Source organism: Lolium rigidum, chromosome 6 (assembly GCF_022539505.1).
Source record: "Lolium rigidum isolate FL_2022 chromosome 6, APGP_CSIRO_Lrig_0.1, whole genome shotgun sequence".
Classification (NCBI taxonomy): domain Eukaryota; kingdom Viridiplantae; phylum Streptophyta; class Magnoliopsida; order Poales; family Poaceae; genus Lolium; species Lolium rigidum.
This window is the reverse complement of record NC_061513.1, coordinates 91,115,728-91,140,188: the sequence shown is the minus strand read 5'-3', so window position 1 is coordinate 91,140,188 and position 24,461 is coordinate 91,115,728. Positions and strand designations below refer to the sequence as shown.

The 24,461-nt window shown below is 43.1% G+C and overlaps 3 protein-coding genes across 4 annotated transcripts; 2 read left to right on the top strand and 1 right to left on the bottom strand.

Annotated features, from left to right (window-relative positions):
• Nucleotides 1-3,406: 3,406 nt before the first annotated feature.
• On the top strand, nucleotides 3,407-7,067 carry LOC124666541 (mitochondrial outer membrane protein porin 4-like). Its single transcript, XM_047203884.1, has 5 exons — nucleotides 3,407-3,469; nucleotides 5,645-5,755; nucleotides 5,891-5,980; nucleotides 6,062-6,270; nucleotides 6,382-7,067. The coding sequence occupies exons 1-5, from the start codon at nucleotides 3,425-3,427 to the stop codon at nucleotides 6,680-6,682; spliced, it is 756 nt and encodes a 251-aa protein (XP_047059840.1). The 5' UTR covers nucleotides 3,407-3,424; the 3' UTR covers nucleotides 6,683-7,067.
• Nucleotides 7,068-7,225: 158 nt separating this feature from the next.
• LOC124668580 (alpha-amylase 3, chloroplastic-like) lies at nucleotides 7,226-16,988 on the bottom strand. 2 transcript variants are annotated; one of them, XM_047205689.1, is made up of 13 exons: nucleotides 16,695-16,988; nucleotides 16,455-16,588; nucleotides 15,701-15,755; nucleotides 15,407-15,526; nucleotides 14,904-15,003; nucleotides 13,618-13,940; nucleotides 12,019-12,650; nucleotides 10,952-11,141; nucleotides 10,186-10,292; nucleotides 9,090-9,339; nucleotides 8,514-8,636; nucleotides 7,890-8,057; nucleotides 7,226-7,769 (listed from the first exon to the last, which is right to left on the bottom strand). In XM_047205689.1, exons 1-13 carry the CDS (start codon nucleotides 16,950-16,952, stop codon nucleotides 7,611-7,613), a joined length of 2,619 nt encoding a protein of 872 aa, XP_047061645.1. In that variant the 5' UTR covers nucleotides 16,953-16,988; the 3' UTR covers nucleotides 7,226-7,610. The 2 variants fall into 2 exon arrangements, with proteins under 2 accessions (XP_047061645.1, XP_047061646.1); XM_047205690.1 differs by having other exon boundaries at nucleotides 13,618-13,937.
• A 3,223-nt stretch (nucleotides 16,989-20,211) lies between these two features.
• LOC124662951 (zinc finger CCHC domain-containing protein 9-like) lies at nucleotides 20,212-23,755 on the top strand. The gene is made up of 8 exons (XM_047200725.1): nucleotides 20,212-20,364; nucleotides 20,458-20,516; nucleotides 20,929-21,097; nucleotides 21,189-21,277; nucleotides 21,671-21,803; nucleotides 22,038-22,130; nucleotides 22,236-22,338; nucleotides 22,635-23,755. The coding sequence occupies exons 1-8, from the start codon at nucleotides 20,212-20,214 to the stop codon at nucleotides 23,009-23,011; spliced, it is 1,176 nt and encodes a 391-aa protein (XP_047056681.1). The 3' UTR covers nucleotides 23,012-23,755.
• Nucleotides 23,756-24,461: the final 706 nt, after the last annotated feature.

The window sequence follows — 24,461 nt, the reverse complement described above, 5'->3', positions numbered from 1 at the left end:
CTACGCTTACTATGGGTGTACGTCCATCACATCATTCACCTAATGATATGATCTTGTTACTAATAACATCCAATGTTCATGATCAGCAAACCATGATCATCTATTAATCAACAAGCTAGTTTAACAAGAGCCTTACTAGGGACTCTTTTATATTTACAAAACACACAAGTATTAATGTTTCCGATTAATATAATTATAGCATGGGATGTAAACATTTATCATGAACACTAAGATATAACAATAAACACTTTTATTATTACCTCTTGGGCATATCTTGAACATTAAGCACCCGTCAGCGGCAATGGATTTTGTACTATTGTGGCTCTGCTTCTAGCGCGGCCCAAAGAAGGAGTCGTCGTCACCACCAAAGATCCTGCAGATCGAGCCGGAGGCGGAGGACAACAAGTGATGCCTGCATTGCTAGATGATGACCTAGAAGATTTCCATGGGCTTAGAAGGGCGCTCGCGAGTCCACCAATCTCGTCTGCGCGATGCATGACGAGACCACGATGTGGTGGAGCGTGTTGGACTCCGAGAATGTTGTCAAGCTTGACAACGATAAACCCCCTCCACCGGTGGAATCCCAGGGCAGCCAAGGCACCGTCGTAGAGGAGTCTAGTGACCTGTCCTACTGGTAGGACAACGATGAAGATGAAGACGATGGCAACAGAGAAAGCAACGCTCCAGCGATGGACTTCTCCGCCTTCAACCACTATTGCGGCTATTAGTTTAGTTCAGATTTATTTTTTAAAATTTTCTTTCGAACTTTGAATAAATCCTAAATCTTCACATGAATTCCCTCGGTTTGTTTGCCTTTTGTTTTTTGTTTTTAAGAAATTGGGTGCCAGGTTCCGGAGGCACCGGTGTGGGTGGGCGCCCCCAAAACGCCCACATCAACTCCTGGCGCTCACAAAACTCCTGTGATTGCGCAGTTTCCACATACACAGATACACTTACGTGGACGCCGGTAGCGATGCTCTTAGCCCCTAAAGTAGGAATTTGTAATCCCCGAGCATGAGTTGATGTCGGACCAGCCAACCTGGCCTTTCCAGCAACCGTACCAGGCTGAATGGGATAGGACCGATAAGAGATAAACCTAACAAGTGGCCCATTTTAGTCAGGCCAGCCAATTGCATTTCTTTGAAACATCCTATTGTCACCAGTTATTTTTCTTTAATCAAGGATCGCCATCCGGGTTCTGTTGATAGATCAACAAAACCCGCAACACACATGTTTGAGGGTTATGCTGGTTCTTTTTTCTGCTGTTGAATAATCTAAAAAAATGAACAAATTTAGATGAAATCTAATCCAAATGAAGAAGTTACGTTTGATCTTGAGTGCACATGCTTCGTGCTAGCAGAAAAAATATTTTAAAATATAAAAACAATGTCCGAATAAAAATTTCACGCATACATTTTGACATTCTATGTGTGCACTCTAAGTTCCACGGAAACTGATATTTTGTGTCACGTGTTAAAATGATAAAGAAATGCCCCATGAAAAGCTTTTGTAGCACCAAAATTTTGTCTTTTTACGCACGACATAAAAGGTATTAGTTTTGTGAAATGACTTTGTGAGCACGCAGATCGACAACATGTACATGCAATATTTTTTATCAGAATTTTTTAACATTTTAGAATGTGTTTAAAACTGGGCGACGTATCTTATGCATCCCGGCCAGCGTTTTGTGTATCCGTGCATCCATTAATCCTCTGCCCTCTGATCCAAATCGTATGCACATCATTATAACCGTAGAAAATTTGCACTAAGACGTCCGCCTTGACACTAAGTTACTCTATGTTTACAAGAAACACCCTTTGACGCGTTTCTGGTCTTGAGTTCTCCTAGATCGACTAGACAATGCACGGCAAAGAGCCGAGGCCACGTAACCCGGCGGGCGGTGGCGAAGGCTGCGGACAGCAGGAGAGCATATAACATGGTGACCGTCCGGGCGCGTCCACAGCGTGGCTTGCAGCGGCGTCGGAGCGCGGAGATCACATAACACGGCGGACCACCACAGTAGATGAGGCCAGTAGCGAGCATCAACGAAACCATAAGGTGCTCGTCAACGTACATCACGTGTGTTAGGCCAAAGCTTAGTACACCCAGTCGCAACACATGTGTATAAGATCAGGTTCTTGTGCATGTTGCCGGATCTCTGCTAATCGGCGGACGTCACGCAAGATGCGAGTTACGTACTCGCCGTCGGCCGCCACATTCTATGGGTCGCTGACCGAACTCTGTTAGATCTTCTTCCGCTTCTGGATCACGGCCACCTTACCCGTGTTGTGTTGTGGCTGGCCGCCGCCGCTGGCCGCGTTGTGTTCATCGATCAGCCATCGCCACAGTGGTGTAGATCGATTAGAATGATATTAAGATTTTGTTTCCAGCGGACGTCTAAGTGCAAATTAGCCACGTCTTTACGCGGTGTGTGCGATCTAAATCTGAGGGCCAAGAGTCGGACGGATGCACGGATACACAAAACTCTGGGATGCATAAGATACGCCGCCTTAAAACTGAGTAAAGGAATTAAGAGCATATCTCATGGGTGTCAAAATGCCTTGCCCGAAGTTACATGAGTATTGACTAAGTTTATTTTTAAAAGAAAATTGATTTAAATCAAAGTAAGTATGAAATGCAGATCTACCTTTTTACGGGTAAAATGCAGATCTATTTAGATGCGCAATTCAAGTCTGGTCACGAGTACTCTCAGTAGAGGGGTGTCCATAGTTAATTACAATAGTGATCAACTCAAAGTCTATGAGAAAGAGAGAGAGAAAGATGACGGGCCATAGGATCAACTCAAATTGAGTCCGTGGTGACCCGTCCTGATCAACCCTTTCTCCAAGGAAACACAACCTGCACAGCTTCTTTCTCTTGAAGAAAAAGATAACGGACACCCCGCGGCAAGGGATCTGCGCCGTTCATCTCACAACAGGCCGCCACGCGGCGCTCCCCTCCTCCACGCCGTTATAAGCAGGCGTCCCCCTTCCCTCTCCTTCCCCAAAAACCACACACAACCACCACCTTCCCGCCGGCCCGCTACAACCTCCGCCGCAGTCTGGTCCTCAATCCGAACCGCTCTCCTTCCATGGCGACCCCTGGTGACGTTCCTGCCATGTCGGCCCCGGTCGACGCTCCGGCCCCGATCGATGCTCCTTCCAAGGCGGCCCCGGCCGGTGATGCTCCTCCCAGGGCGGCCACCGGTCCTGGCCTGTACTCCGAGATCGGGAAGAAAGCCAGAGGTAAGCACGAACGCTTCCCTTCTGGGTTTACTTTTGTGGGATTTTGGCGTCTGATGGTCTCGATTCGAGCTTTCTAATGGACTAACCGCTTCCCGGCCCCTTACTACAAAAGTGACTAATCTCTGGTTGCGGCTTCTGTTCTCGGTGGTTTTGCAGATCTTCTGAACAAGGATTTCAACATGGACCCGAAGTTCACCCTCACCACTTACGCCGAAAACGGAGCCGTGAGTATTATCGATCTCTCTGCTTGCTTGTCAGTTGTTTTTCGTGGTTTCCCGTGTGGAACGCTTGGCTCGCGCGATGCCGTGATCCGATGGTAGTTTATAACGGTTTGGGTTCGATTTTAGATGGCTGGGTGAATCTTGAGATTAGATGGTGTTAGTGGACATTGTGTCGGTGCCTTGGATTAGTTGGTGAATGGGGCGTGATATTGAGTTTCTTAGTTCAATCGTTGTTAGCAGTCCTGTCTCGGATACTAAGTTTATAATATGATTCTTATGCATGAACATTGTGTCGGTGCAATGGTGCTAGTCTTGTGGTGTTTTTACGGCTTAGCCGGTACATGCGTTTAGGATATGCCTTCTGTAATGTTGAACGCAGCTTGGATAGAACATGCAGTTATTCATGCATGATTTCAATTCTTAGGTTAAGATTTGTGCGAGTTTCAGGTGTGCATGTATTGTTTGTTTTCGTGGATTCTAGCGACAGAGACATATTTGGGATCGGTGGTTCTTTTTCACCATGTGAATGAAGTAATGACCACGATCGTAGGAGGCAACAAGCAGTGCCCTGATATTTTTTTTGAGACAAAGCCTAGCCTTTATTAGGGCATCTCGCCCAAGCAGTGCCCTGATATTAAATATGTGTTGCCCTGAATTATTGTTTAGTATCTGACTGTCTTACGTTGTTGGAACATTCGGGCATCAGCATTTTGTTCTAGATCTGCTTGATCTAGGATTTCTGGCTTGTTGCAACTTGATTTTTGTTGATACTGATTACATCAGGGAATAAGTAGATGATGACAGATAACCGTCAGAAAGTTAGCAATTAGAATGTCCTGAATTCTTTCCGGCGGACGCGTGCCAAATAAATGTTCTGGGCGGACGCAACACCACGCCACAGCTCCATGCGTCCAGCTGTCGCATAAATGGTAGGCTAGCTGATATTATGTGTTGTTTTTAAAAAAGCTGTAACTTTTAAATCGTGCGGCGAAATTACAATCCGTTTTCACTTCTAGAATCCCCACGACGAGAGCTTCGAAACTAGACCACATTTTCATATGTTTTGACGATTTTTTTTAAACAGCAACTTTGATGTGCGACCGAGCAACTTTGTTGTGTAGTAAAACAACTTTCGTGTGCCGCAAAGCAACTTTTGTGTGCAACGAACATGTACATTTTTTGGTACATGAAAGCACAACTTTGGTGCTCGACAACAATTTTGGTGTCCATTGGAGCAATTTCAATGTGGGACGAGTGGTGCCCGACGACATAACTTTGGTGCCAACATAGCAACTTTGGTGTCCGGGGACACAACTTTGGTGCCAACATAGGAACTATCATGCGCGAACGAGCAACTTTGGCGCCCGACCGAGCAATTTTAGTGTCCTGAGCAACTTTGGTACTCGACAGAGCAAATTTGGTTTGTGACGGCCCAATTTTGGCATCCATCGAAGCAACTTTGGTGCCCACCGAATAAATTTTGATGGATGGCTGAGCAACTTTGGTGTCCAGCGATGCAACTTTCGTTGTGAATGTAGATTTACGCTGCGCAGCAAAGTTGCTTCGCCCCACACTAAAGTTGCATCGTCTCGCATTATAATTGCTTTGTCGCACGTAGAAGTTGCTTTAGAAAAAACTTTATCAAAATACATAGAAATGAAATCTAGTTTTGAAGAGCTCACCGCAAGTAATTCAAAAGTGAAAGCGGATCCTAATTTCGATATCTGGTGCAAAAGTTATATGATTTTAAATATTTGAAAAGGAAAATTAATGTGCATGCTTGAAGCGGTGTTGATTTTCCTTTTCTGTCAGGCTAATTACTTTCTAAACTGGTGAACGCTTGGGCAGGGAACTTGAGGCTAATTCCTTTTTTGGGTTGACCGCTCAGATGGACTACCGAGCATGCGGCCGCCCGCTAGACCGACCCTTAGAATGTTACACCACTTATTACTAGATTCGACAAAAAAGTACTGGTTTATTTTGTTTTATTTGACACTTCAAAGAAAAGTGTGGCAAATCAAAAAATATCCCAGATCTTCTCTAGATTACCAATGGAACTCTTGTTAACCCTGGATATTTTTGTAAAGTTTAGCTCTTGTATTGAGCTTTTAATTCTACACAAGATGGGATCGGGAAACTATAATAAACCGATGATAAGTTGTTCATTTTTCTATACAGGCAATCACTGCTACGAGCACAAAGAAAGATGAGGCTATCCTTAGCGAGATCCAGACCCAGTTTAAGTACAACAATGTCAAACTTGATGTGAAAGCAAATTCAGACTCTCAAGTAAGTTTTTGGATGTATCCTTTTTTTCTCTGTGGAATGTGATTGTAAGAGAAGTGTTCCACATTATGACGACAAATGTGATTGTTTAAACTACTGTTTCTCTACTACTGTCTGTTTAATGTTTCTTTTCTTCAGGTGTTAATCACAGGCACAACTGAGTATCCTCGTGTACCGGGCATGAAGCATATTACAGCAATTTCTTATCCATTCAAGACACCTGGAAAGGTACACAGCTTGTGGTTTTCCAGGTTTTGTTTGGTGTTTTATAGTTGTTGTTTTAGACTGATCTGTACCTTGTTCTTGCAGAATGAACTCCAGTACCAGAATGATTACGCTGGTCTCAGTCTTGGTGTTGGCATGAACTCCAAACCTCTGATTAACTTTTCTGGTGTGGTTGGCAACAAATATGTTGCTGTTGGTGGGGACGTTGCCTATGATACTGCAATTGGGGATTGGACCAAGTACAATGCTGGAGTGAGTCTCACCAAAGAAGATCTTGTTGCATCCGTGATGCTGTAAGTTTTTGCTTCTAAATGACCCCATAGCCTTTCCCCATCCCTGCGGTATATCCACGGATGAACTGCATTGCCTTTTGGGTACGAACGATGAATGGTTTCCCTTTTCAGGAACAACAAAGGGGACAGCCTGACTGCGTCCAGCTACTACATGGTGAACAAGCAGTCCGCTGTCGGAGGGGAGCTGACCCACAGCTTCTCGAGCAAGGAGAACACGTCCACCGTTGCATTGCAGCACTCCTTGGACCCTCTGACCACCGTGAAGGCACGCTACAACAACAAAGGCATGGTCACTGGCCTCATCCAGCACGAATGGAGGCCCAAGTCATTGCTGACCATCTCCACCGAGTTCGACGCCAAGGCGATCGAGAAGAGCTCCAAGATTGGGCTCTCGCTGGTTCTTAAGCCCTGATGACTGATGCTGAACCCTTCTCTAGTTCTAGTATGGCGGTAGTACTAGTTTCCATATTAGCACCTAAGATCTCTGAAATGAGTCGAATTAACCTCTCAGCTCGATTTTAGTTCGACATGGTATCTATTCCTTCGTTCTTTTTTAATTGACTCAAATTTAGTACAAAGTTGTACTAAATCCGAGTCAATTAAAAGAGACCGGAGGGAGTAGATTCTGCAACTTGTCCTTTCGTTAGTGTCATTTTGAGTAAGAACTGCTCAATGTCCATAGCTTGCTTTATGTTTGAACCAAATCTTTATAAATGGCTTACACTAGCCATTTCTATCTGTTGTTTGCGTTGGCTAATGCATGAAGCTTACATTTTTCTTGTGATTGCTTTTGGATCTTGATATGCCTCTATTGGGATAATTTAACCCACTATCCTTTGTGATACACTTCACACAATGATTGGATCCTTGTAATCTCCAACCACGAAGCTGCACTCTGCCTCTATCTGCTGTCATGCATTACACTGAACTACACTTCTATGAATACACTACACCCAGTTTAATATACTACTTGAATATATGTGCCTTATTGCAAATGTATGTTACTTACATAGATCCAACAAAGTGGACTCGAATATTATGTACTTTATTGTAAATGTTTAATCTATGATCTTACAATAGATCCAACAAAGTGGAGGTGCCTCTCCAAATAAGCGGGCAATTTGCCTTCAGTGGGGAAGAATGGTTTGCATAGATATAAAACTGCTCAAATTCATACATATATTTCCACTTGTGTGAAAGCTTTGCTGCAGGGAAAATGCTGCCATTGCCATTGCAATCGTAACCAGGGCTTGCCAGCCACTGCATTCCGATGCCATCTCTTCCAATCTATATGCTACTATTAGATTATATACTGAGCAGTTGTCGTCAGGAAATGACATCTACGACGGCGCTTCCCAGATCTTGTAATCGTGCCCCTCTACCGCAACAGTCCAGTTTATGGGACCGCTTGGCTCAAAATGTCCACTGCCAATCTTCATTGTAACCGTCTCATCAATCTGAGCCGCATATAAATTTTGTTCTGCCTTGAGTATCTTGATCTGTAGATCATGCATATATTACAACCACATTAAAAAAAATTGTCATTGCGTATATGAACATGGTGTAGAAGGGGGAAAATGTAGGAACTTATACAGTTTCTTTTTGTATATGTTCTATACCTTGCTGCGGCACTGAATCTTTAGACGGCGTCTGACAGAGATTAATCTGGCAATATCTTGTTGCAAGTGTGAGAAGATGTGATCATAGAAGACTGCAGGAGTGCCAGGATGCGTCAAGATATACGCATATCCTTGCATCTCCATACCATAGGGGAATCTCCAATGACCCTACAGTTATAAAAAAACAATGTTAGGGGCTATAGAAAAACTTTCAGATTCTGGATATTGCAGTTCGGGAGGGTGATGGCTTAGACTGTAACTGGACCTCAGTTCATTTTTACCCGAATTCTCAAGATTAGGGACTTCTAATTCAGAAGATTTCAACCATAATGAAGTAAGAAAGACATTTAAAAACAGAAACTGAGCAACATTAAATAAGCAAGGATAAGGCAGACACGCCCTGATCATTATTATAAAGGCTAGATGCAGATGGCAGGATACCCACTTACCCAGATAGCATGGCATGTAACTCGATGAATTATTGACTATTTCTATGCAAATAATACAATTAAACTAGCATATATCTACTTGTCCAGGGTTCTGAGCAATAGTTGTTTTAGGGGGCTTGCTAGGGTCTGGGTTCATGCCCATGACATGTATCTACTATCTAGAGAGTAGCGGTACCTGAGTGGAACCAGTGTCATGATTTTCTATAAATGTGACTGCACGTGAAGGCCACCAACCCAATACTCCAGGTGGTTTTCCTTTTTCATCAGACAAGCGCCAGTACTCAGATCTTTCCAGTGCCTGTGCAACATAAGGAAATTCCATATTACAGGTGCAGAAACAATAGCAAGAAGAAAACTTAGGAAAGGAGTACACAACTTCATCCAGTAAACAAACAAATGATGGGCAAGGCGATGATCAAAATCTTTCATGGGTCAAATCTCCTCAAGGAACCACTTTACAACAGATTTATCAACATTTAATAGAATGGGAAAATCATGCATAATGCAAGTTTAATTAATTGACATCATGATGGTCTTGCATCTGCGTATCACACTGAAGTTGATAACTGATAGTAGAGAAAATACTCAATTGTCAATTCATAATATAACAAGATCCTCCTGTAAAAACATTAATTAATAAAATAACAATACATAAAACCAAGCAGGCAGGCAATGCTTCATGATGCATATGACAACAAAAGCATCCATAAGCAATATAGTAGAAGTTTAACAAATTTCTTTGAAATCTTACCATATGAAGTATTCCTTTAGTGGTGACATCAAATGCACCAGCAGTTCCATTTGTAGCATTTATCCAGTCAACAATTCTCTGCCTGTGAGCATCTTGATTATAATCCATTTCACCATAAGTATAACTGAGAGAGTCCCAGTACTCTCCTACTGCAAAGTATGGTTCAGTTGCTTCCATGTAGTCTTTGACATATCCACCCCAAAAGCCACGAACAAAGTCAAGTCTCCATCCATCGTATCCAACTTCCTTTCTGCAATTCAAACAGAACACCTATGAATAAAACATGTGATAGGATATGTGGATTGTGTCACATAGATGTGCATGCTATGGTGGATGTGTGGCCATAGAAGAAACGACCGAATAAGGAACTAAGTAATATGTGATAGGGTAGTGGTGGCACCGATTGAAGACAAGCTAGTCCCAACACCGACTAAGGTGGTTTGGGCCTATCCAGCGGAGGCCTTCAAAAGCACCATTTAATAGTGGGATTCTAAAGGGTAGGGAAAATACTAGAAGGGCAGAGGAGATCCAAAGTTGACCTGGGAGGAGGAGGTAAAAAGGGACTTGAGGGATTTAAGTTATTTGGCTCTTGGTAGGACTGTGTGGAGATCGGCAATCCATGTACCAGAATCGTCGTTTACTTGTATTTTGTTCACTATTCTCTCTTTTTTGCATTTTGGCTTCCATATGTTTCTTGGGTTTCATATCTAGCCTACCCGGACTTGCTTGGGACAAAAGGCTTTGTTGTTGGTGTAGAGACACAGTGTAACAGGACGGGCAACAGATGGAACTCTTAATTCCAGATCTATTTATCTGCTTCTTATCTTCTCAGATCATATCCCCCATCCCCCATTCTCTGGTGTGCTCATACAGTATCCATACCAACTAACTAGCGTTTTCATCGTCAGAGTTGACGATAGCAGTCACAGTAACTAACAGCTGCAAATTAGACAAGTAAAACATGCATGTACCGAATCTATAAATCTGTTACATGTGGATGCTGCACTATAATAACATTTTGGACAGCTAATGTATTAACGGACAGTTAAGCATGAGAAAATGGGAGCTTTTGCCAAGAAATGAAAGGATAACATACCTCATCCAGCGAAGCCATTCTTTAAGATCATTTCTCACAAAATCTTGCGAGTGATCAATGTTTGGTGCAGCATGGAAGTTATCTCCACTGCTCTTGTTTCCTCTTCCCTAGAACACAAGATTTTGAACACGAATAGGCATAACGTTAACAGATGTAGAACCTAGTAATTTTCAATTGGCTGCTGAAGCTGGTTCTTTTTTTAGAACACGGGTCAAGTTCCATGAAGTTCTTTGTGCAACTTAAGCATGAACGCTAATTTTGCACTAATTTTCATCACTGAAAAGGTAAGAAAATGCAAGTCAAAAAGGCAAAGAGTTAATCGGAATTTGTAGGTCACTCAGTGAGACTATCTTCAAGCATCATTTTGTTGATTGAATTAAGCTTTTGTCTGCATAACTTCAGCAAGCCCCCCACCAAGGATAAATATTGGTGAAATAAATTATTATCCATGAGGAAGAATGATATAACCCATGTATCCCACCTGGGATGTGCACTGATCTTTTTGTACCAAACAATGTATCCCACCTCCTAGGAGGTTGTAAACCTTATTCTACCTTTTCAATGAAATGAAGCGCAAAGGTCCTTTGCGTTTTCTCGAAAAAACAATGATATAACCCATTTTACGTGTTTTCATTATAAAGTATAGTGGCGCAACAGAAGACCCAAATAACCCCACGAGGTGATGATGTTATAGAATCAGATCGGACTTAAGAATTATATATTCCAAGTCTTCTAATTAAGTTTCCCTAGCAAGGAAAAGACTCACCTGGAAATGTGGATCATCAGCAACAACCGCTCGGTCATCCCAGTTAATACGCCCACCAAAAATATTCCAGACACCATTTTGATTCTGAAACTGAGCACACCTGTGATTTAGGACAGCATCACCGAGAACCTTCATGCCATTTTGATGAAAAATATTCACAAGCTGCTTCAACTCTTCCATGGTTCCATATCTGAAACATAGATGGTACCATGGTAATGCTTAGCATCAGCTCACATGATGAGGTTGAGATAAATTCAGAAGAACTCAGTACAAATTTACAGCAAGATTAGTAATGTCTCCCTCATTTATTAACCAAAGTGCTAGTCAGTAGCAAGATATGCAGAACAATGAATATACATCAGAGTCACTGCATTTACTACATAGCCCCATCAGTCATCTGGTACAGAACTGAGCTCATTCATTCCGAGGTGGAAAACCTCTGATCAGTTACTCAGCAATCACCAAACAGTTCCGTACTTTGCATATTGGCATCCATTACACTAACAGGAATTACACAAGAAGAAACACAAATAACTCGGATGGGTACATGACAAGACATTTGTTCGCCAAATTTCTTCTTCTGACCAACTAACAGAATGAACAAATCATGCAGGAAACAGTATCATGGCAGTGCTTGCACTTACCTTGGAAGGAAATAGGGTCTCAAATATTTAGTGCACATATAAAAGATCTACATCCATGAGTGGTGTACTTACCAGTAAAGTTCTGAAAGGCATTACAGGATAAAGAATTTACAACTTGAAGAAGTCATATCTCACATTTAACTGCTAGCATAGTCTCTTGCATCTTGAAAAAAATGCGTCGAGACATTTGGCATGTGAGATTTGTTAATCAAGTTACTTATTTTGTTGAAGCTCAAAGTAGTTAAACCTGGTACTGGTTAGAACATTTACAGACTGACGTCATTTATAAGGGACCAGCAAAGGAGATACTATGACACATAACAGAAATAGATTGAATAAAATAAGGTGGTACTACTAAATGTATGCAATTATAAAATAGAAATTATTCTAAGGAATATAATTATTTTGCACAAACAAATATACCTGCAATTTAGGTTGTATAAATCCCTTGGCATGTATCCTTCAGGTGATACAGAATCAGTAGGTGGTGGTGACCATACAATTGTAAAACCTAGTGATGCCAACTCCTTGGCTTTCGTACCAAGTTCAACATACCATTTTCCTGACTTATGTGACTCCCAGTTAAATCCTTGGCATAATATTTCAAATCCAGATCCAGTGCCAGAACAAGCTGGTTTCACGCTTTCTGGGTCATCAATGTAAACAGAGTCCTCTGCAATCTCAATAGTGGGGCTCCTAAAAATGCTATACGCTTCAGCTGCTAACCTCTCGATTTCTTGAAGGATATCTTCTTGCAGAACTTTATTCTTTGTTCGTTGACCTCTTCTAGATGATAGGCCAACTACCAGATTTCTTATATCACTGATCAGGCCATCGGTTTGCGAAGACTTATCATCAAGCTTATGTTCATCAGCCTTACGAGGCTCTTGAGTGCTTCCAATTTGGTCCACTCTCGTAAGAGGAATATAGAAATCAAAGTTGCTTTCCAGATTTCTCAACCAAGTATCCTCATTAAGTTTGAGAATGAAAACAAGACCCGAGTAATCAGCATTCAGTAAGAATGATATAGTGTTGCCTGATCCATCAGTTTTTTGCTGCAGCATGAGGAAGATGTGTGAATAGGAATGGTTAACTGCTGTTTCTGGAAGCTAAAGTTACTGGATCTGAATGCAACAAAAAAGCAAAAAAAAAAAAAAAAAAAAAAGTAGCACTCTTAGAAGGGTGAAGCCACAGCTCCATGGTTCTGCACTTCTGCAGAACATTTCTCACCCGAAAACCAATGCAACCCATTCACTTTCGATAAAGGGAATATACTAATATCAAGCTGACACCAATTACACCCAGCCTCTGCAACAACATAATGTCAAGAGCTAGTCGAGACATCAAGGATGCACACAGCCAAAGAGAAGAAAAGAAAAAGGCCCGCCAAAGCGATCAGTGATCACAACAGCAGCAGAACCAACCACCACCATTGGCAACCCATTATGATGGAATTATAAACCCTATACCCTAAAGAAATAATTGCACGAGAGGGCCAACTTTACTAGGGAGTACTTCAGTAAATTCCAGTTCCAAAATTTATTGACATCTAAAAGACCTGAGCTTGCTTTGTACAATTTTCCTAGTAAAAGGGTCATGATAAAACAAAGTGACCCTCTTAGAAACAAATAGATATTACAGGGCAATATCTTGCAAGGATATCAAAAATATTAGAGAAGTTTTGAAGAGTAAACACAGTTTATGGAAAAGTGAATAATACCATGCCCACCTTTGCTTTTCAATTTTTGCAAAAAGCATTTATGCACTACATACAAACTATCATGCATTTAAAACATTCTTAGTCTTATCATATGGATAATCCATGGTAAACACCTGCCATAATTCTAGTCTAGACAATTCCCAAAGTGCAAATGGATTAATGTCCAGTTTTAGTGTATAGTTGAATCAGAAAATAATAAGATATACAAGTGGCATCATATGATTTACTCCTTTGCATGCTATAACTTAACACAATCCAATTTCATATCTCCGTCTACCAAGGGCTCAAGGTTATTTCCTTACCTCTAGCAAGGTCTGCAGAGCTTTCTGTCGGAAGATCTTCGTTTTTGGTGGATGTGGTTCTGGTGGGATCTCCCAAGTCATGGTATTGCCTTTGCAAACTCCCCAATGAATGATAACATCTCCAGTAATGTCAGTATCGAATTCCACGCGACTTTTATTTGTCTCGCTGTTTTCCGTCACAGTAACAGATACAGAGTTCTCAACATACTCTGATTTTAATATCGGATATTCACCATAGAACTGTGAAATAAACTTTCTGTTTGGACCTTTATCCTCAGGTACAGTTTCTTTTGGCTGAGCATTTGACCCTTCAAGTTTATCTCCTAAGACATAAGAGAATTCAATATGTTAGATAGCTTTTACTGAGGCCCCAAAAAAACAGATACTTCAGCTTTTGAAAGCCAATGCTGTATAATTTTTCGGTCAGAAAAATACCATGTTCTCTGAGAATGCTACTGACTACTGCAAAACAGTAATTTACCCGAGGACAAAACAAGTTGTCATCCACAAAGACAACAATAGCAGATTTATGGTCGTTGCTTGCAACTGCGATTTCTAAAAAAAGGATTTACTTGGTTTATGCAAGTGAAAGTCCATTGCTTATATGGTATACTTTCAGAGAATAACTAAGTGAAAGCCCACAGTTTATTTTTCCCATGTGTGCTGAAACATACTTCCAGAACTATACTTTTGCCATGAACAAAGGGGAAATGGAGCAAAATTTCAATGCAACAGTATTCATTTTTCTGACGGTGTTATGCCTTTCTTGGTCTACAGTTTGGGTGTTGACCTTGAATCATTGTGATATATTTTGTTCCTTTGGGATGTGCAATACAGTAAGTTCTAGTCACAAGACATGGTATCATAACACCAACGGTACGGGTGAGGGTCTTGTCTTCGCCACCACCGTTTCCTCCCTGGGCCACTTATGTTTGTCGTCTTCAGTTGTGCTGCCCTCCAGGAGGAGCAAACTCTGATCCCGGGTTGACAAACTCATTCCCAAACCTCTGTGGTTCATCATAGTGGGCAAGGATAACCAACGGTTGCACTTCAAATATCCTGTTGCATAGCTCACGTTTTTTTTTTACGGGAAGCATAGCTCAGGTTTCTGATGTCAAAATAAGTGCGTATTGCACATTGGGATAATAGTACTTCCGCTGAAGAAAACATATTTCTCCAACCTAATAACCAAACAGCTGAAATACAGAGTACTTAAGGCCCTACAATAATGATAATCCAAGAGAAAGTAATTGTCACTGAGACTCAACCTGGGTAGACACAAATACCTTGTTTTGCTCCTGATGAATCTTTATCCTTGAGGGACCCACTTAATGGTATTCTGAAATCTCCTCCCTTATGTTGAAACCATGCACCTGTTCCCTCTTCCTATAACAAAGCAACAATCAACTGAGGCATTAAAACTGAAAAGCTGTTTCTTTTTCGAAAAGCTGAATAATAAACCCTTAAACCCCAAAAACCAAGAGCAATGAACCTAACATATTGGTCAATCAAAACATTCAGCCCGGATGAGGTATATGTTTTGTACTCTCTTCATTATGGAGAGAGATATACATGTTGTGGTACACGATATACTTTCCTTATACAATACAACTAAAGAATGCATACACAACTTTCCAATAGACACCCTCCCTTCAGTGATAGTTTTAATTTAAATTGAATTGACGGGTCATATATTTATAGTAAGAGTTGTGATAAAATCTAGTAAGGTAAGATATACGAGCTGCCTAGGAAATAAATTGACAGCAATACAATCGTGTAAAGTTTGAACCTTTAGAACAAAATTGATAACGTCAATTGGAGTGTCCTTATCGAATTTGATTTCCACTTCATGAAGCACACACCCTTCTGAACTGTGTGAAATCTCCAGTGGTGTTTCGACTGCAGAGTCCTGGAAGTTCCAAATATTGTTCAGTGTTTGAGATTCTAAATATTAGAATTGTAGATAAGGTTAAATCAGAAAGAGGTTCCTAGCAAGTTAGTGTGACACAGACAACCATATGGCAGTGTCAATAGCTGAAAACTGTTTTGAGTGCTTGGGCAGTTTTCAGAAGATTAGAATAACCTTGATTGGAACTGAACCAGGAGGCCTGATTTCTTCAGGAGGTTGGTCCCATTCTCTGCAAACATAAAGAGAAACAGGGCAAGATGAAATTGGTTATTAAATTGCTTTTACCGAAGGATTTTTTTTCCCTTCTTCCGATGATTTAACCAAGCAGTTGGTCAACGAAGGTGAAAATTAGGTTAAGAAGTTACGACTGTCAATTTTCAATTATTCTGGGGAGCACACCATCTTCACTAAATATGCCTTCAAAAAAATTATTATTTTATTTAGAAATAGCAACGATAGAAGGGGATATCAAGACAACACCAAAGGAACCAAGGGGACATGCCGCGCACCAATATACAAACATGATCTTCCAACAAAAAATTTGCAAACATCTCCTCCCAATTGTGCAAACATGCAGTTATTAATTAGAATGTGCTTCACCCTTCAGTGATATTCCAAATAAAAGAAACATGTATTTTTGAAGTATTTACAATTCGACCAATGTGATCCAATAGCCGCCCCTTATGTGACGAAACAATGTTTTAAATTATTGTGCTAATTTTTCTATGATTAGGGTCCAGCTGCATTGCCCACCAGGTTAATTTAATTTGAAAATGAACATGTCCGTAAATTCCCCCCTAAATGAAGCCAAAGCCGAATCAAACATCGTCTACTCTACCATTCACTAATGGATCAACCTACGGCTGGGCCACCGAAGGTGCATTGGCATCGCAAGACAAACCTCACTGCCAATGTGTGCATACCATACCTGCCAGTCTCACCATCGTAGGAGACGCCCCAGTGCAGCACCCACTTCCCCTCCAAATCGCAGCCGACGACGATCTTGCACTTGCCGTCCCCATCCGGCTCCGCATCCACCCTGACCCACGCCTTCCCTTCCACCTGGACACACCACAGGATCAAATTTACCACCAGCCAGAAAAATAAGAGGAGGCCGTAGCCTTGTTTTGCCATAATCCACAGAACGGGGGGGCATAGAAGAGGTTACGGTTTTGCGTCGGCGCAGGGGGAACTTGTCGGAGAAGACGACGGCGGCCTCTCCGGAGCCGGCGACGGGCACCTCGGCCGCGCCGGCGCGGGCCACGACGACGCCGCCAGCTCCTCGGCCGAGCCTCAGCCTCCTGGGCGCGGCGCGGCACCGCGGCCGTGCGGCCACGAGGAAGGCCTCCCCGGGCGCGTGCGGGCCGCCCCGCGCCGGCGGGACGGCCCGCGGGATCGCCGGAATGCTCCAGCTAGCCGCCGACATGTCACAGTCCCAACGTTATGCTCGTGTGCGCTGTTGTGTGTGGGGGGGGACGGGAACGGGACGGGAACGGGAAATGGAGTGGAACAGGAGAAAATAGGCGGCTTAAAAAGGGATGGCCCGTCGTCGTCGGGAGATTGTTTCCTGGGCCCGCTCGTCATTGGGGGAGGGGCCACGACCGGTGGATATTCGCTGCGGTGCCCGCCGAGGTGGATTTGGGAAGGGGAAAAGTGGTGGCTCCGCTCCCCGAAGATTACAATTTGCTAATTTTGGGGATCCCGAAGCGGACGGCTCCCCGATTAGCCGTGACTCACCGTGAGGTGGCAGGAGGAAGTCATTACATGTCCGTTAATTAACAAAAAGAGAGCCCGCCCGGAAGCGTGGGACTTGGAGCATGGGGCCACATGCCCTTCGCTTGGGTTTCATGGCCAACCATGCCAAGTTGTCTGGTGCCCGTGTATGGACATGATCCTTTTTAGCAAGAGGTCTTGCTAGTGTTAAGTCTGTTCATTCTCCTAGAAAAAGCAATATAGTGGCTCATATTTTTTGCATGTAATGCACAGGGACCTCAGTCAATTGTTTGGCATGATGATCCCCCTATTTTTCTTACTGGCCGCTTGGCAAATGATGTAAATGTATTTCATAATTAATAAAGATGCCGTGTTGGCTTTCCCTAAAAAAAAAACTAAGTCATCACCATTGGTTTAGACTGGGCGCAGTCTGCGACGAGTCTCCACGTCATTTACAGACGGTAGTATGGACAACTTCTCCAACAATTTATGTATTTTAATCGTAGGTCAACAAGCAATCTACTCGGAACTCGACCTAGAACCACATTGGTAAGCTCCGCTAAATAAGCCTGTTCTGCATGAATGAGGAGATTTTGACAATTTAGATGTATCGACTCGCTCTTGGCTCATCAATCTACCGACTCTGAATCATGCTTATTCCAATGAGGGACCCAATGTCAGACGTGAAGCGGTTAGCATCTACTAACGTGGGATCTAGCCAATGAGATATCTTCTGGAGCTATCTTCCCATACAATGGCCAATCTGCCGTCTATAGCTAGCCATTGTCATGACTATCGACCGTTTGGAGAATAGCAGACACCCTCCTTCACTCTCTTCTCGTTCTCACCCATCCACGTCATAAAAAACTAACATGACACCTCATACAGCAGGCTGACGGTGTACAACTATACATGCACTCAACCCACTAAAGTAGGAATGGCACAAACTGAACTAATCGTAAAGAAGTTACCACTAAATTAGCTGATTTTGTCCATCGATTTGGGCGGTCGGATGATGCTTTGCATCCCTACTAGCTACTAGCCACGAATAACAACATGTGCAAGTATTAGTTTCCATTTTGTTGTTGCGTATTCATTGATTGGATCGTCAAGCGTGCGGGATGAGAATTTAACGTCAATGACGGGAAGAACAGGTTGAAGCCAATTTAAAATTTAGGGCATATAAATTTACTTGTCATTTGGATCTCCACAAAAAATAGATTTGTATAATTGTGAAAATGAAGAACAAGGAGAAACTGATGAAGAGTAGCACAGAGAAGACACACGCCAAACAAAAAACCAAGGACGGAGAATGACGTACCTACCAAGGTAGAGAAAGAAATCATTAGTAGTGGTGGACCCAAGTACAGCCTAGTGGGGACCTCGGTCCCACTAAAAAATATATATTTTAATGATATTTGTTGAAGTTTTGAAAGAGCTATTTTCAAATTCAACCAAATTAATTATATAAAGAGGGGCGTAGTTAAAGGATTGGCCCGTTTAGAATATTATCTGGGATACAAAAATGTTCACATCTCAATATGAATTAAAACTAAGGAAGATGTCACATTTGTTTAGTATTTTGAATTAATTAACTCTCATATCTATAGATTCTTTTAACCGGGCCTACCGACTATATTTTAAGCCAAAACTTCATAGAAGCTTAGAGATCTAAATATTCATATACTAAAATATGTTGATGGATTTGTAGCATTGCAATTTAGATCATGCAAGGGTGAACCTCACAACCAATTTTCCAAGTCACTCCCCCCACCCCCACATCACTCCCTCTAGTGCCGCCACTCCCTCCTCCATCCAGGGCATTGCCTGAGGTGGCCGCCGGGCTGTGCGACCGCTATTCAGGAAGGTGGCATCGAGTATCTCATTGCTCTGCTCCATGGTGGAGGACTTCAGTATCTGGGTGGCAAACCTTCAGGTGAGGCCCCTCTGGGTGAGGCAATGACATTCTCACGGCAGGCGTGGTCGCGGATGACTCTGGCCGTTGGACTCGGCCTCTCGGGAGGTGTGACCGTGGTGGATGTCTTCTTCTCCATGGTTCGTGTCTTCCTCTTCCTCTCTCTCTCTCTCTCTCTCTCTCTCTCTCTCTCTCTCTCTCTCCCCCTCTCTCTCTCTCTCCCCTCCAGTTTTGGTTGGTAGCGGCGGTTATCTGGAGCGTGGTGGGTATTGGTGGTTTGCTCGGGACCAAGGGAAACCCTAGGTCGGCCCGACCTAGTGGCAACGACACCTTCAGGCGCCATTCTTCCTCCTTAAAGGTGCGGTTGAAGTCCCAGGTTTACACTCGGACCCACCTACCGGGCGAAGCACAAAATCCTGCATATTGGGCGGCATCGACATGCTGCACGCCTACTCTTAGGTTGTCCAAAGGCGGTGGTGGTTTTGGTCGTGTGGTGCCCCCCCCCCCTCAGGTGGCCATGCTTTGGGGTTGTCCCAGGGCTCAAGATGTCTTCCTCGATCACAATGACCTCGTTGTGCTTTCTCTGCTCATTGTCTTGGTGTCAAAGTGTTGTAGTCTTCTTGCAAGTTCCTTAGGTGTTTGATTGTAATGTTGGATTGTAAGATGCTCAGGGGGCTTCCCTGTATTATTCGGACCGTTGTGTTGTGTTCTTTGTAAATGTTTGTACGCATGACCTTGTTTAATTTCTAACCGGTTGCCTTAAACCCTAATAGCTTCGTTAATTCGAAGTGACCTCTTATTTCCTTAACCTTACCTCACACCCATAGGCGCTTCTAGCCGATTTGGCTCCTCCGTCGTGCGCCACGGACCAAAGCCGACCCACCATCGATGAGCAATGCCAGCCACATAACTGACGGCCAAACAACCGCGTCCACCAGCCACCGCGCTCCGGGTGCGCTACGCCGCCGCTCCCTTCCCGTCGTGCCGCCAACAGACGCCGAGTCCACCGCTTCCTGCCCTCAATTTACGCCTGACAGGCGCCTCACCTCCCCTCACAATGCTGCTGCGCCTTCCGTACGCGCGCCCCGCACCGTCCACAGCTCGATGGAGGCCGCCGGGGCCGGAGCGGGCGCGGGCGAGGCCGCGGCCGGCACATCACCTCCGCCGAGGGCACGCGGCCGCTTCCTCGGCCGACGGCGGCGGGGCGCCGGTACGTAGTCCATCGTTCGCTTCGAAGCCCATTCGCACTTCATAGTTCTGACTCTGCCAGTCGTGTCCGTTTGTTTTCGTGTCCTTGCTGCAGCTCCACTACGACCCTTTGGCGGACCTCCTCGGCCCAGACCTCGACCCCAGCACATCGCAGTATGCTTTCCCCCTTTCATTCGCATTTTTATCATCTGCACAATGGTTTGTGCATTAGGTGGTGATCAGGGAATTCAGATGATGTTAAAGATGACATGGTTATGAGAGGGGAGAGGTGTGTCCGGTGTCAGAGGAAGATGATCAGGGCCTCCCCAATTAGTAATTCCTTTGCCGGGGTACAAGTTTTGAAACCGACAGATGTGAATTATTATGTACCCAATCAAACGATACTGCCAATTAGCTAGGTCATTCTGACAGTACTGAACGTAAATGGTTGTCCATGGAAAATGGGTAACTTCTTAACATGTTTGGGCATTCTTAGTGGATACTATGAATGGCTTTGATATTGAGAATTCGAGATCTCGTTTTTATGTTGTAGCCTCTTGATGAAAATAGTACTTCCTGGTTGCAGGAACACTGCCCCGGTTTCAGAGAAGGGGAAGCTGAGGTCCTGGGTTGGTCCAAATGGGCAGTACTATCGAGAGTTGCCTTGCCCTAATTGCAGGAGTAGAGGATACACTCCTTGCAAAGAGTGCGGGATAGATAGATCCAGTTTGGACTGCCCTATGTGCAATGGCAAGGTGACCCTTCCCAATCTCTTGTAAATCGCCCTAAGTAAATTAATATATGCACTTTTCAGAAACTTACCAGTTCATTGTTATGCATTTCTAGGGTATTAGGATGTGTATGCAATGTGATGGAGAATGTGTGATATGGCAAGAATCTATTGATGAACAACCGTGGGAGGAAGTTCTATCTAGGTGTTTTCTTCTCTCTCTCTCTTCCATGTATCACCTTGTCCATTATAGCCAACAGCTAGTTGCTTTTTATATCACATTGCCTTTAGAAAGATCTTTCGTTGGCAAATCTCTTTAAAGGTTTGACTAAAATGTTCATTACGACTTAAAACTATCTAAGGTCCATCACCATCAGCATTACCTAGTACACACAATTCCATTGCGAGAAAGAAAGTAATGATAGTGATATGCCTTTTTTACATAGTAATAATGATAGATTAAAAAAATATCATTTTCGATTCCCAGTTGTAGATCATGCATGTCAAATTGAATGAACATACTTAGGTTGTTGCAAAAGGTGTGGTAAAGTGTTTTCGGTCATTGGTGGGTGAGGATGCTGCCCTTTCCCTTGTGTAGTTCTCCCTTGAAAGTAAAGGAAGATGATGAAGTCGACAAACTAGATATAAAGATCAGCACCTCAAAAAGATCAAAGCGTACTTATCCATCTCCATCTCCGGAAGTTGCCATGAAGATTAGTCGATCGTTAAGAGTAAGTGGTTCTTTCTTGCACACTGAAATTACTTGTCAGCATACGTTTTAGGTCTATTACACTTATATGGTTTTATGAAGTGGTCAGCTGAAATACAGCATTAGATTCCACATACCTGATTAGAGTTAACTGTATATCCGCTTCAATTTTGAAATATACATCTTTCCAAACTTTTTTTAATTGCTATATATTTATAGTTGCTTTTGGCTTTTAAAGAGCTTATAATAATTGCAGAGTCTGAATGCTAAAACAGGATTGTTTACTAAACACATGAAGATTATACACCAAGATGCCAAATTGCATGCTCAAAGAGTTGCTGCAATCAAGGTCAGATGTCCTGACAATTGGTGCAATTGTATGCTCTTGTTAAATGCGAGCAATTGAGCTGGCGCTGACAGATATCTATTTTTCCCCTCCGTGCTTTAATAAAAGAGAACAAAAGGTACTCCTGCAGCAAGAAATGATGCTTCTGAAAAACAAAAGGCATTCTTCAGGGATCCCGAGAATCGACTCAAGAGAAGCGTTGCCATGAAAGGTGACTGGACTGCCTTTCCTTTTACTCACACAAAAAGTTTGACAATTTTCTCAGCTTGTGTCGATTTACGCAGTTATATGTTCTTAGTTAGTACATTTATTCACCTCTTCATTTTGTGTTTATTGGGTAGTACTCCCTCCGTCCCACGAAGGTTGTCTGAGTACAACCTTCGTGGGACGGAGGGAGTACCAGAATTAATTGTTGTCTTACTTCATTGCCTTCTTTTTAGCCTGGTTTCCCACCAAAATGGAACTTGCAGTTTACTTGAATAACATTTGGTACCTGATGCTCCACAGGGGTGAAATTTTACTGCAGTAAATGCGGGCAAGAAGGACATAGAAGCTTCTATTGCCCAACCGTGAGGGAAAATTCGACCAGAGTGCAGTTCAGATGCCGGTTATGTGGGGGAAAGGGACATAATAGCCGAACATGTGGGAAACCAAAGTCAGACAATGAACGTCAGCGGCAGCCTCGGCATTGCAGCCTATGTGGTGAAAAGGGTCACAACCGTCAGAACTGCCCTGGGTCCCCACGGGTGGAGGTTGGCACTTCTGGGCATATTTCTAAGAAAGTTAACCGTCCCAATTCAGGTATTTATTCATGTAGTTTCTGCTCAGAAAGAGGGCATAACAGACGGACATGCCCAAAACGAAATGCTAGCTTAGAAAGATGAAAACTGTGAGCAGTTGAAAAATATATGTTAAGCTGCATTTCGATCAGATGGAACATCTACTGAGTATCACTGCTGACACATCCAGTGAATGCAGTCACCTAAACCAGGTTTTTGTGCTTCCAACTCGATAAGAGTAAGCAATCAGTCGCATCCATGGTGTTCAAGGTCTACCTATATATACCAAGTAAAAGTTAAGCAACGAAAGGGGAGGTTTTAATATTGAAAATAGACTTCATATGGTATTATTCTGTGCTTGAGGCGTCAGTGAACCATCATTATTCTGGTACGCTTGCAACATGCAAGGCCACTCCAACTCATCTCCTCACTGCTGCCAATATATGGAATGCTGTCTTGAAATGCAATGCTATCACTGTAACCTCCAGTAGGTGAAAACAGGCACAACATGTCTCGAATACCTCCATGAATAGGTCTCTGATATTCAGTAGTTTGTGGCTCGTAAACTGGCTGATACCCCTTTTTGTTTTGTTGGTAGCATTTGAGTTCTCATCAACTAATTTCCTGAAATATTGATGACTTGAATAGCAGACTAGGTGCAGTTGATGATGCTCTTTTCCTTGGGAAATTGGGTGGGAAAGTGGCCTCTCGAGTACGTTGTGTTCATTACAGAAGATGTATGATTTAAATGTACAGCTTTGTGTGAGTTGCCAATACCCTCCTCTTTGCTTATATAACTGATTTTGTGGTGGCAGTTCATCTGTCTCAACTATACAATCTTTGCCTGCATGTCCTGTTTGGAGGTGACTTTGTCTGGTGTTGGCTGTGAAGAGCATTGTGTTTAATTTCCTTTTCTTAAAAACTTGGTGGCTACAACACAGCCGCATTAGCTCAAAATAGCAAGATCTGTGAGCCTTTTTGAATGATTTGATTACTTCAGCACAGTTTACATGAGTGGTGCAGGGCACACTGCACAGTTAAAATGTAATTTGTTATGCAAACTCACCTTGTATTGAACCCAGAGGCAAACACCTGACCAAAACAAACAAACTCTAGTAGTGCTGGAGGCCGGAAGCCAAGGTATATACCCGATTGAAGTGACTCCAATAACAGGTATGGCCTGTTGTTGGTGAGAGAGCGGAAGGTAGCAAGGTTGGAGCCGAGAACACTTTCCTGTCTAGTTAGTCGGGATCAGATTGACAGTTGAGTCGGACCAGATTGGCTCCTGAAAACGACCGAGGCTGAAATTCCTTGTGCGACTGGCCTCTCCCTTTGCTCCACAGGCAAAAGCCTAATGACATGCTCGTTTTTTTTGGCTCATTCTTGAGAGCTTTGACGTCTCAGCACATCGTTGATTTGTATCATCTGCAAGCGTTGTTGTCGGCTGGATCTCGGATCCAACGTGCTTGGTGTTGCATTTTTGTTTGGATTATTGGTTGGGGATCTGGATTCTGGAGACAGCGACTCAGCGTGGTGAGTTGTTCACTGCTCAACG